Consider the following 12,568-nt stretch of genomic DNA (forward strand, 5'->3'; position numbering starts at 1 on the left):
AGCGATAGGACCTATGACCAAGAGCTATAATTTTCCCATTTGAAAGGAGCAAAAATCTCTGAGCCAAAGACTCAAATTAGTGGGGATCAGAGCTGTTGGCCTCTTCCACCGAATCATTGTCTCTCCCCTCCCCCATCCCCTCTCTGGTGAAGAAGCTGGAGAGAGATAAGACCACACTGTTGTAAAACGGGAATTACTCTGCTGTCTCCACAACCTGGTTCCGGATTAAGTAGAACACAAGTAAAAATATTTCACTCAGTGACATGAAAATAAATGAAACGATGTCACCATGAAACTAAACTGAAAGAGTACCATTTGAAAGTCATTATAGAATTATCCCTTCAATGTAGGGTGCACATAAAAAAAAATGACTTCACTACAAACAGAAACAAAACAACGCTATATATAAAATGATTTTTTTTTGTTTTAGTCTAAACATAATACATTCAAATGTAATTTGATTTCCATTTAAGGTAAGTGTAAGCACAAACTATTTTTTACAGCAGGTTACCCTGTATCATTCATTGTGGTGTTCCAATCTCACTGACAGAATTAGGTTTCTAGATCATTCTATAAGTGTTACTGACTTCACATGATTGTGAATTGCACCACTGACCACATTCCCTATAAATAAACTCTTCTTGATCGCTTAACATCTGAAAATATTGAGGAACTATGCAGAAAATGTGCCTCGGTTTTTATATAGAGTTAAAATCCTCAGAAGGTTGGACTATTAGGCTGCAAAACCCTTTTATTTATTTTATGTTTTCTTTAGCAAACAAAATGAAGTATAAATGTCACATTGACATGGTATATAATATAGTTCTAGAGAGTCTTTTACCAACATACCAGACAATAACATGGGGTCCTTGTCGGCAGCCTTCTTGACATGATCGGACTCTCCTGTCAGTGATGATTCATCGATTTTCAAGTCATTGCCCTGGATCAACACTCCATCAGCAGGAAGCAGATCACCTGCACAATGACACACGTCAGAATACCTATGGCCATAATATATTATTGTATGCTAGCCACGGAACTTGATGTAGTTTTTCTCTTTCTCTTAATAATGCATCAATTCAACTCAAGTTTAAACTGTAAATTTGACAATTTCATCTAATTCTGAATAAAATCCTCTTCTGGAGATACACTATATTGCCAAAAGTATTTGCTCACCCATCCAAATTATTGGAATCAGGTGTTCCAATCACTTCCATGGCCACAGGTGTATAAATTCAAGCACCTAGGCATGCAGACTGTTTTTACAAACATTTGTGAAAGAATGGGTCGCTCTCAGGAGCTCAGTGAATTCCAGCGTGGAACTGTGATAGGATGCCACCTGTGCAACAAATCCAGTCGTGAAATTTCCTCGCTCCTAAATATTCCACAGTCAACTGTCAGCTGTATTATAAGAAAATGGAAGTGTTTGGGAACGACAGCAACTCAGCCACGAAGTGGTAGGCCACGTAAACTGACGGAGCGGGGTCAGCGGATGCTGACGCGCATAGTGCGAAGAGGTCGCCAACTTTCTGCAGAGTCAATCACTACAGACCTCCAAACTTCATGTGGCCTTCAGATTAGCTCAAGAACAGTGCGCAGAGAGCTTCATGGAATGGGTTTCCATGGTCGAGCAGCTGCATCCAAGCCATACATCACCAAGTGCAATGCAAAGCGTCGGATGCGGTGGTGTAAAGCACGCCGCCACTGGACTCTAGAGCAGTGGAGACGCGTTCTCTGGAGTGACGAATCGCGCTTCTCCATCTGGCAATCTGATGGACGGGTCTGGGTTTGGCGGTTGCCAGGAGAACGGTACTTGTCTGACTGCATTGTGCCAAGTGTAAAGTTTGTTGGAGGGGGGATTATGGTGTGGGGTTGTTTTTCAGGAGCTGGGCTTGGCCCCTTAGTTCCAGTGAAAGGAACTCTGAATGCTTCAGCATACCAAGACATTTTGGACAATTCCATGCTCCCAACTTTGTGGGAACAGTTTGGAGCTGGCCCCTTCCTCTTCCAACATGACTGTGCACCAGTGCACAAAGCAAGGTCCATAAAGACATGGATGACAGAGTCTGGTGTGGATGAACTTGACTGGCCTGCACAGAGTCCTGACCTGAACCCGATAGAACACCTTTGGGATGAATTAGAGCGGAGACTGAGAGCCAGGCCTTCTCGTCCAACATCAGTGTGCGACCTCACAAATGCGCTTCTGGAAGAATGGTCAAAAATTCCCATAAACACACTCCTAAACCTTGTGGACAGCCTTCCCAGAAGAGTTGAAGCTGTTCTAGCTGCAAAGGGTGGACCGACGTCATATTGAACCCTATGGATTAGGAACGGGATGTCACTTAAGCTCATATGTGAGTCAAGGCAGGTGAGCAAATACTTTTGGCAATATAGTGTATAAAATCTACTCCATTTCACCTTATAAAACAAATAACAACTGGTGAGCAAGCATGACAAAGCCCAAAAGAGCAGATTTTAAGATTTTATCATTTTTGCCGGCCATTAAGATCCAAAGCTACCTTATATTCAAGGTATTAATGGTATAGAGCAGCGGTCCCCAACCACCGGGCCGCGGACCGGCACCGGTCCGTCAATCATTTGGTACCGGGCCGCACAGAAAAAAAAAATATATATATATATATCAGAGTCTGAGTGGTGTTTTATTTTGAAAAATACAAAACTCTAGGGTATTATCTCCCAATTACATCAGTCGGTGCATCGGTGCCTCTTGACACAGGTTAATTCAGGTCAAGACGCATCGTATCTATAACATCATATCTTTGTGAAGCGGGATTTTCGGTGGAGCAGACTGGACATCAGGAGCACACTTCATGTGTCATTGTCTCCGTTTACGCTTAGATGGGACCGGTTTGTTTCGAAGAAACAAGCTAAGGGTTCCCACTAATTCAACATAACGGTGAGTTTTATTTTTATGCTGTTTGTATTTGATTTTATGCCAGTCCTTTCATTTTATTTGATCCTATTTACCCCCACACTTTAAAGGGCGGTCCGTGAAAATATTATCTCACATATAAGCGGTCCGTGGTGCAAAAAAGGTTGGGGACCGCTGGTATAGAGGATGATCTTTTATTTCCAGGGGGATCATCGAAATAAGTGGTCCTTGTAATTGTCAATCATTCTGGTGATATGTTTATGTAAGGCCGTCCTACGTGCTTAGCTATCTTTTTCTGCGCATGCACACTTTCAGGCATATATCTGTGGTGAGCTACGGTTTCAGACAGTCATTGAAGCTCACCATTCTCACCGCTGTTCTTTGAAAATAGCCCAGGGTCGTAACAGAAAAAGTGTCTACAAAGTGTATGAGAAAAGAAAGGCCTCAAAAGAGGCAGATATATCCCAGAATGCTTTGCTCCTCACAAAGCATTATGAGATTTGCGGTCACAGCTGCCCACTGTCGCTACCTGACAGTGGCGACTAATAACAAGGATGGTGCAGGCACCCGGTAGAGAAGTTGGAGTTATTCGACAAACGGAGCAAAAAGTAGTGATCATCTGTCAGAGCAGTAAGTTAACTGAGTTTGCTATAAAGTCCACTATATAGTACCCACTCTATATAGGGATTAACGGGTTAGGACGGATGTTCGGACACAGTAAGCTTGTATGAGCTATGAGAACAGCAACTTTTAAACAGAGCGTCCACAATGAGAAATGGGCTTGCGCATGCTCTTGCACGTGCATTTGTTTTTAAGAAGAAAAGGTGGGTCTTTTAAAAACTTTGTGAAAATCCTCCACAATAATACCTTTGAAGGGTTAAACTCATGCCTACCGTATTTGATTTGTGCGATGTCCCCTACCACAATGTCAGCCACAGGTAGCTGTATCACCTGGCTTCCACGGACCACCTGAAACTTCTGCTCTTGCTCAATGCGGCTCTGGAGTCCACGGAACTGTTTCTCCTTTGACCAGTCATTAAAGGCTGTCACAATAACTACACAAACTACGGACAGGAGGATGGCAGCACCCTCGATCCAGCCTGCATCTGCTTCGCCTTCATCCTCCACTCCACCGGCTGCTGCACCACATGCTGGAAAACAAAAACCCAGAAGACATGAGCGTCATGTGTATCTTAGGCAATCCCTTTTTATACAAGAAAATAGTGACATTAAAACATTAGAAGATAACCTCAAAAGTATAGAATGGAGATTGTTGAGAAAAGGTCAGAACTCTGCATATCTAGTACAATATTTCAGTATCGGATATTGTTTGTTTCTACAATACCTGACAGAAATACACTTGACCAAAACCTAACCTAAAAGACAAGTTTGAAATTATACAAACTCATGTGGCTTAAATAGCCCCATGAGAAAAATCTTTTCCTTATCTCTTAATTTATATGCCCTATTTCAAACAAGGCTTTGCATTCTACTGGCTGCACAGTGGTAGATGATGGTGTACTGGGCAATCAAGGCCTATTTCCAGTACTCTTTGTGCTTCCTAATGTAATGCTCCTGGAGCCATTTCACTCATGACCAAAAGAATCCACTACACTGGAATTCCATTTTTTTCTTAAAATGTTAGTTCATTCTGTCTAACTTGATCACTGCACTGCAGTCAGGTACTAATTGAAAGTATGCTCTCTTACTGCACACAGTAAGAGAGCATACTTTAAATAAGTATTTGAGCATTAATAGGAAAGGCTGCTTCATGTGCCTTCAAACAAAATTAAAGAAAATACTTTATTTGGAAGAAGTTTCAAAATTTGATCAAAAGAAACATATAGATATAGGAAACTATTTAAAAAGAGCCTGCATATTCACAATCTCTCATGTGTAGGGGGTCATTAAGGCTGCAAGAGAGCAGGATAACAGAAGCTGATCTATGGGTCCAGTGAGCAATGGGCATACATTAAAATTACCCTGTTTTATCTTTTTGAGACTTATGTTTCCATCGGCCATGAAGTAAGGTTGATATAGAAATGCCTTAAGCTAAGATGAGGACTTACTTACTTCAGGGAATACACATAGAAATCTTCCTGTTTTATTAATCCTATGATTATTAATTACAAGATCCTAAAATGTACACAGTTAACTAATATTTGGCTGTAATTAGTATGAAGTGAATTCATTTTACTTATCTTCTTTTAAATCAAATACTCAGGCCTTTTTTTTTTGCACAGATACAGCATTAGGCATTGAATTTGGTGCATTGTTTGAAGGCCAAATGTATTATTTTAATCATAAATTGGTTTTTATTAACTGTAAGTAGACAACCAAAATAATAATGAACATACGTAAGAGCTTGACCACATTAGTCTAAGTGTATAAATCTATATTATATGGCTGAATATCCTGTGAAATTACTGCATCCTCCATACAGCTGCGAAGAATAATCATCAAGCAGACAAAGTGATGATGGGTCCACAAGAACTAGCTTTAATAGCCCTTTGTCTGACATTTATTGCACAAGGAAAAAGCGCATCAGACTCAAGGAAACTACATATGTCATTGCAGAATCTGTTAAGTCGCTCTTCCAGCATAGTGTTTACTGAAGCCAATAAATCAATTCAGTTCTTGCTTCTTTCCCTTTGTCATTAATGTGTACAGCTGTTGGGGATATCTGTGGATATCTATCTGGCCTCTCTTCCATCAAATAGTAAAACCTTGTTTAAAGCTGACAGCTTCCACACATGGAGTGTAATGCTAACTCTTTTCCTAAAATACATAATTAATGACCTCTCACAGCCAGAAAATAATAAAAGAAAAGAAAAATTTGAATGCTCTTATATCTTCTACTATGAAATTCTGTTGATCCTGAAAGTAAATCAGAAAATAATATTTAACAAAAACTAAGCATCAGCAATTGAAAGCTTTAGAAAAACTGAAACCAGTTTTAAAACTTAGGTTGAATCATCTCTAGTTTTGATTTGATGATTCAAGTTATTTTATTTTAACTTTCTTTTAAACATAGCAGACATTGGTCAAGATTTTGGAAAGCCAGTGATTTTCTCGTACCATAAAATGTCCTTCTTTCATTCATTTCTAACCACTGTGCAAATTTAAAACACTGTATTTTAGTAGATTTTGTTTTCAGATATTATATAAAAATAAATCCAACAAGATAGTTAGGTCTAAATCAAAACTCTTTTTCTTTTTTATCACAAATTGAAACCATTAGTTTAAAACATATTAAACCATTAGTTTAAAAACCTCAGTAGCTATCAAAAGCACTATTACTTTCACTATTAGATTCCAATTATATCAATATTTAATTCATTTATTTATCCATTTTTAATAATAGGGGGCTAACAGTGCATTAAAAAGGTATACAATTATTTAATTAATAAGAATAAAAGTTTTGCACAAGAAACTGGCAGTTTTCTTTCATTGATGGAAGTAATTTACAGTTTCTGCATTTTGTGTTCTGTTTCAACCATTGTACATAAAATACTCATTTTAAAAACATAAAAGGGAAGTTACATGGGCATCCCACGTTTTAAAGGTAAAGGAGCACTGATCGCATTTAACATGGATATGAAATGTGTAGCCTTCAGAACTTTTATTCAGTGTGAAGCAATGAAGCTTTGAATGCATATGTCTGTGTGTTGAAACAATAATAAAGTTCAAATAAACAAATGTATCCAATATTGTTGTTTTTTAGCTATGTAGTTTTTAACAATCATTTACCATGGCTTGGTTGATACTATTTCCAATCATACTAAAAAGCAAAATAAAAAAAATGACCTTACATACAACAATGTCTGAAATAATAACAGATTTCTTTCCTGGCATATTCAGCTCAATCTAAGCTTTTAAAACCCCTAAAATGATGACTGAACCCTTGGGCAGGGAAAAGGAAGTCCATTACTGCGATAAAGAAAGAGGTGATGACTGATCCCGCTGACTCAGCAACTCTTTACCGTCTCTGTCTTCATTTCCTGTTTCATGGCTCACAGGGATGATGTATAGGTCCTGGGAGCTCAAGGTTATTCCTTCATTCAAAACTTCATTAACCTTTCCCGTACCTATCTAATGCACACTTAGTACAGCCATAGTGCATCAAGATGCTTCCAGTCTTGCGAAAAAAATTAGCAATGTGATTTATGAGTAAATTGACCTCTAAGGATAGGTGACAAACATATTAACCTTAACCCAACTTGCAGATTATAAAGGTGGGTTTACACAAATTTGGGACACCAGCTATGATTTTTGTTGGCCATTGGTTAAATCACCTGCAACACTGAAATGATCTCAACTACTGATGTAAGTTTGGCTGATTTAAAACAGCTGGGAGAAAACGTCACAGGAGGAGATGCCACAGCAGCTGGGAAACTCACCCTCTCCACTGGTCTGCCCAGGAGGGTGGTAAAAGGAGAGGCCCAGGGAGATAAGAGCAGCGATCTCCAGAATGATAAGGGTGACATCCTGCAGTGCTTCCCATACCAGCTGTAGAAAGGTTTTTGGCTTTTTTGGAGGTATCAGGTTTTTACCAAATATTTCTTTTCTTTTATCCAGGTCAGTTTGAACACCTGCAAGACCTGAAAGAGAAACACAAAGAATGTTAGTATAAGAAGGACATTCAGACTCTATGAGTTAATCAGCGCAAAGAGTTTTAATTTTCTATTAAATGAAATAAAATATTTATTTATACACAGAATAAATATCTTATTGTGCTGCTGAAAAGAAACTGTGTGATACCTTTTAAAGTAAGCAAGTTGATCAGCAGATAAATGTGCACTTAGTAATTTCTCTTCATTTTTCAAGCTTTATTTTTTGCTGTCTTTATCATCCTACCCCACCCCCACCACAGATAAACAGACTCTAGTTATCTGATTGATTCATTATGGGACACACATTTCCGCTTTCCCTATATAAGGGTCAATATACTTTGACCTTATCCACCTCCTTATACACCTTAATCTATTGTTTATAATATCTTTAGCACTTTAATATGAAGCACATCATGCTGTTAAGTCACAATTTACATTTCAAATAAGCATATATTGGATCAAAAGTTTACCTTTGGCAAAATAAATGAATGGCTTTTGCAGCTCAAAATTTACAGATAATGCATCTTAAGTCTGAATTTGCATTTTTACGAGATATCAATACAGCTATCAACCTGTATGCACTTCAACACAGTGCTGTTATTTATCTATTTATAAGTTACTTTTCTTTTTAAACATATTTTAATGAGATGTCTTAACTGTTCTTGAATTTATTTAGATAGGGTCATAATGAGTAGCATTTGGCCTACTTCATCTTGTCAGACATGTTCTGATCAAATGATTTCCTCTTTCCATATTTTAGGCAGTAAGTAGGTAAAACTAAATTTACAATCATGTAATTTTTAACAATTAAAGAGAGGAGCAATTTATTAGTTGACATATTACTAGGATGTATGGGTACGTTTTTCTCTTTGTAAAATAATTTATCATTTAAAAACAACCCTAGGCATTTATTTTGGTAAACTCAAGGCATTTATTTTGGTTTTAGAAACTCTAACAGAAAAATACTTTTTCGTTACAGATGCTGGTGGTTTGATACAAGAAAGTGCAAAATTCTTCCTTCTACAACAGTAAAAGTTATGACGGGTGTCATAACTTGAGTAAACCTCAGTAGCAATCCAGAAATGAACCATGGGAGACACAAAGAAATATAGTCCAGCAGATGATTACAGGTGCTGGTCATAAAATTAGAATATCATGAAAAAGTAGATTGATTTCAGTAATTCCATTTAAAAAGTGAAACTTGTATATTATATTCATACATTACATACAAACTCATATATTTCAGATGTTTATTTTGTTTAATTTTGATGATTACAAATGACAACAAATGAAAATCTCAAATTCATCATATCAGAAAATTAGAATATTACTGAAGACCAATAAAAACAAAGGATTTATAGAAATGTTGGCCAACTGAAAAGTATGAACATGAAAAGTATGAGCATGTACAGCACTCAGTATTTAGTTGGGCCTCCTTTGGCCTGTATTACTGCAGCAATGCGGCGTGGCATGGAGTCGATCAGTCTGTGGCACTGCTCAGGTGTTATGATAGCCCAGATTGCTCTAATAGTGGCTTTTAGCTCTTCTGAATTGTTGGGTCTGGTGTATTGCATCTTCTTCTTCACAATACCCCATAGATTTTCTATGGGGTTAAGGTCAGGAGAGTTTGCTGGCCAATTAAGAACAGGGATACCATGGTCCTTCAACCAGGTACTGGTAGCTTTGGCACTGTGTGCAGGTGCCAAGTCCTGTTGGAAAATGAAATCTGCATCTCCAAAAAGTTGGTCAGCTGCAGGAAGCATGAAGTGCTCTAAAACTTCCTGGTATGTGGCTGCGTTGACCCTGGACCTCAGAAAACACAATGGACCAACACCAGCAGATGACATGGCACCCCAAACCATCACTGACTGTGGAAACTTTACACTGGACTTCAAGCAACGTGGATGAAGTGCCTCTCTTCTTTTCCTCCAGACTCTGGGACCTTGATTTCCAAAGGAAATACAAAATTTACTTTCATCAGAGAACATGACTTTGGACCACTCACCAGCAGTCCAGTCCTGTTTCTCTTTAGCCCAGGCAAGACGCTTCTGACGCTGTCTGTGGTTCAAGAGTGGCTTGACACAAGGAATGCGACAGCAGAAACCCATGTCTTTCATACGTCTGTGTGTGGTGGTTCTTGAAGCACTCACTCCAGCTGCAGTCCACTCTTTGTGAATCTCCCCCACATTTTTGAAAGGGTTTTGTTTCACAATCCTCTCCAGGGTGCGGTTATCTCTCTTGCTTGTACACTTTTTTCGACCACATCTTTTCCTTCCCTTCGCCTCTCTATTAATGTGCTTGGACACTGAGCTCTGTGAACAGCCAGCCTCTTTAGCGATGACCTTTTGTGTCTTGCCCTCCTTGTGCAAGGTGTCGATGGTCGTCTTTTGGACAACTGTCAAGTCAGCAGTCTTCCCCATGATTGTGTAGCCTATAGAACTAGACTGAAAGACCATTTAAAGGCTTTTGCAGGTGGTTTGAGTTAATTAGCTGATTAGAGTGTGGCACCAGGGGCCATCAATTTTGAACCTTTTCACAATATTCTAATTTTCTGATATGATGAATTTGAGATTTTCATTTGTTGTCATTTGTAATCATCAAAATTAAACAAAATAAACATCTGAAATATATGAGTTTGTATGTAATGTATGAATATAATATACAAGTTTCACTTTTTAAATGGAATTACTGAAATCAATCTACTTTTTCATGATATTCTAATTTTATGACCAGCACCTGTACATTTTTCAGCTTTTACAAATACCTCCTAAAACACGGAAGAGTACAAACTGTTCTCTAAGTGACTCAGATATATTTACTGAGAAGTGCAATGTGAGAGTTAAAACATAAGTTTGGGAGAACCCAGATCAGATAACATAACAAAAAGTATATATCATTTATATAAAGGATAACTCAAGGCAAAATTACCAAATGATAACAAATTATTCTTAATCTTAAAGTTGCTGATAAATCAAACCAACCAATAGCATCTTTGGTTGAACATGAACATTGATACTATGCTGCCAACCTTCTCACATATCCTTAAATGGCCAAGCTCCATCTTATATCAGAGATCTGATTGTTCCTTAAGTTCCTAACAGCACTTTACTCTCACTTTGCTCTTGTGCACTCACTCAGTTCTTTTCAGTGTTTGGGATCCCTAAAGTAATACAGTCTGACCAAGGCACTAATTTTTCAACACATTTGTTCAGTCAGGTTTTGAAACAGCTACGGGTGCGACACAATAAAGCAACAGCGTATCATCCAGAGAGTCAGGGGGCGTTAGAGCGTTTCTGCTAAATAAATGCCTTTTACAGGCTTAAAGCACTGCCTCACTGCATGAAAAGTGGGATTTTCGTCAATATGCGGCACTGTAGATTGTCGTGGAACTTCAGGTTAGCGGCAGTTTACGACAATTTGCAGGCTTCGCCGAAAACTCCCGTAAATTGTCAGAAATTGACGTGGACTCTCTTAGGCAGTGTTCCCCCCATGCCTCCCCCCCATGGAGTTCTAGGGGAGGCTTTAACATGTAAATGAACATGCTGTGAGCTATACAAATGCAAACCAGGGTTGCAGGGGGGGTTTTACCCCAAGTGACATCTTTCTGGGTAAGAAATTCTCTGATACAAAGAGATCAGGCTTAGTATAGCCTCTTCCATTTTAGCTTGAATTGATTTATTTAATTAAAGTATAGAGACCAAAACAGATCTTTAGCTGACAGAGCAATACATTTAGAGCAGTAATTATAAAAAAAAAATTGCATTTAAGATAAAAAATAAAATGTTGTCTGTCAATATGCTCAATTCACAATTACTTAAGTGGAAAAGTTTCAAGAAATGAGTCTGAGATGATTCACTTTATAACATGGCGCATTATGCTGTTGGAAGTAGCCATGAGAAGATTGGTACACTGTGGTCATAAGGTCCGGCCAGGTCAAGATCCGCAATTGCAATCGCACCAAACAGGAAAAAGAACATCGACAAATTCCGGTTCGTCAAATTAAAATATAGCAGCAACAGATCTGTGACTAGAAATTATAGCACAATTCTTATATATATATATATATATATATATATATATATATATATATGTATATATATATATATATATATATATATATATATATATATAAACTAACACCGTTTATTTAAATGACTGGATCCAAACTATTGGTTATTCACCAACGAAGAAGCAGATTTCTCATCTCCATCAAAATATTTATTTTATACCGAGGGACTTAAACTTTAATCAAATCCATTCAAAAGAAACTTCTTATTACAGGAATGAAAAGAGATGCTGAGTTTGGAAGTAGTGAACAAGTTCATAAAAAAAAAAGCAGTTTTGAATTATCCTTATCCCCGTTACAAAAATCTACATATATATTTGGGCAGAAACTGAACATATGCTGGATGATGGTGGGATTTTTTTAATATGTCATATTAAATTAAGCACTCACAGGGTTCATACAGGAATGAGTGACTCTAATTTAATGCTATTTTAATGCTATTTGAAATGATTTTAATGCCATCATCAAGAACCATGTACACAAGTTATTAGTGTACATGAAATATGAAGGAGCTGCAAGCAGAGTTCCATGACTCCTGTATGTATGTAAACACACACACACACATATATACGTATATATATATCCTCTAGCTTTTTCTCCGCCTGGAGCGATATAATATATCTGACGAAATTGTTTTTATAAGCATTTTTTATTAAAGAATTATAAATACTTCGATAAACATATTTAAATAATTTTAGTGCCAATTAAGGCCTTGATAAAAAAAAAAAAAAGAATGATTTTTTAATTATTTTTATTGATCCGCGGACACCCTGGTTCATCTCGCGCATGCTCCCTACGATCTCCAAGAAACTCAGAATGGCGGTGTGCAGCCACAGTGGAGGATGTATGCTTTGCTTTGTGCAGCGGTCTGGAGCTTCTGGATTTCGGGGTAAAACTCCTCTTGGACGCGATGGCGACTCTGCATCGAACAAGACGAACTCAAAGAAGAGATGCTAGCGGTAAATATATGTTCGATTACTGCCTGCTAAGCTAAAA

General features: G+C 37.8%; 1 protein-coding gene across 8 annotated transcripts in view; it reads right to left on the reverse strand.

Moving 5' to 3' along the window:
* atp2b2 (ATPase plasma membrane Ca2+ transporting 2) overlaps positions 1 to 12,568 on the reverse strand; it is a 105,524-nt gene that overhangs the window by 53,944 nt on the left and 39,012 nt on the right. For all 8 annotated transcript variants that reach the window (XM_038290626.1, XM_038290127.1, XM_038290475.1 and 5 more), the window contains exons 2-4: positions 7,294 to 7,494; positions 3,787 to 4,044; positions 850 to 975 (exon numbers count right to left, since the gene is read on the reverse strand). In XM_038290626.1, the coding sequence (XP_038146554.1) occupies positions 850 to 975; positions 3,787 to 4,044; positions 7,294 to 7,494 (585 nt within the window). The remainder of the gene's footprint in view (positions 1 to 849; positions 976 to 3,786; positions 4,045 to 7,293; positions 7,495 to 12,568) is intronic.

Source organism: Cyprinodon tularosa, unplaced genomic scaffold, assembly GCF_016077235.1.
Source record: "Cyprinodon tularosa strain WSP-4 unplaced genomic scaffold, ASM1607723v1 ctg10, whole genome shotgun sequence".
Taxonomy (NCBI): Eukaryota; Metazoa; Chordata; class Actinopteri; order Cyprinodontiformes; family Cyprinodontidae; genus Cyprinodon; species Cyprinodon tularosa.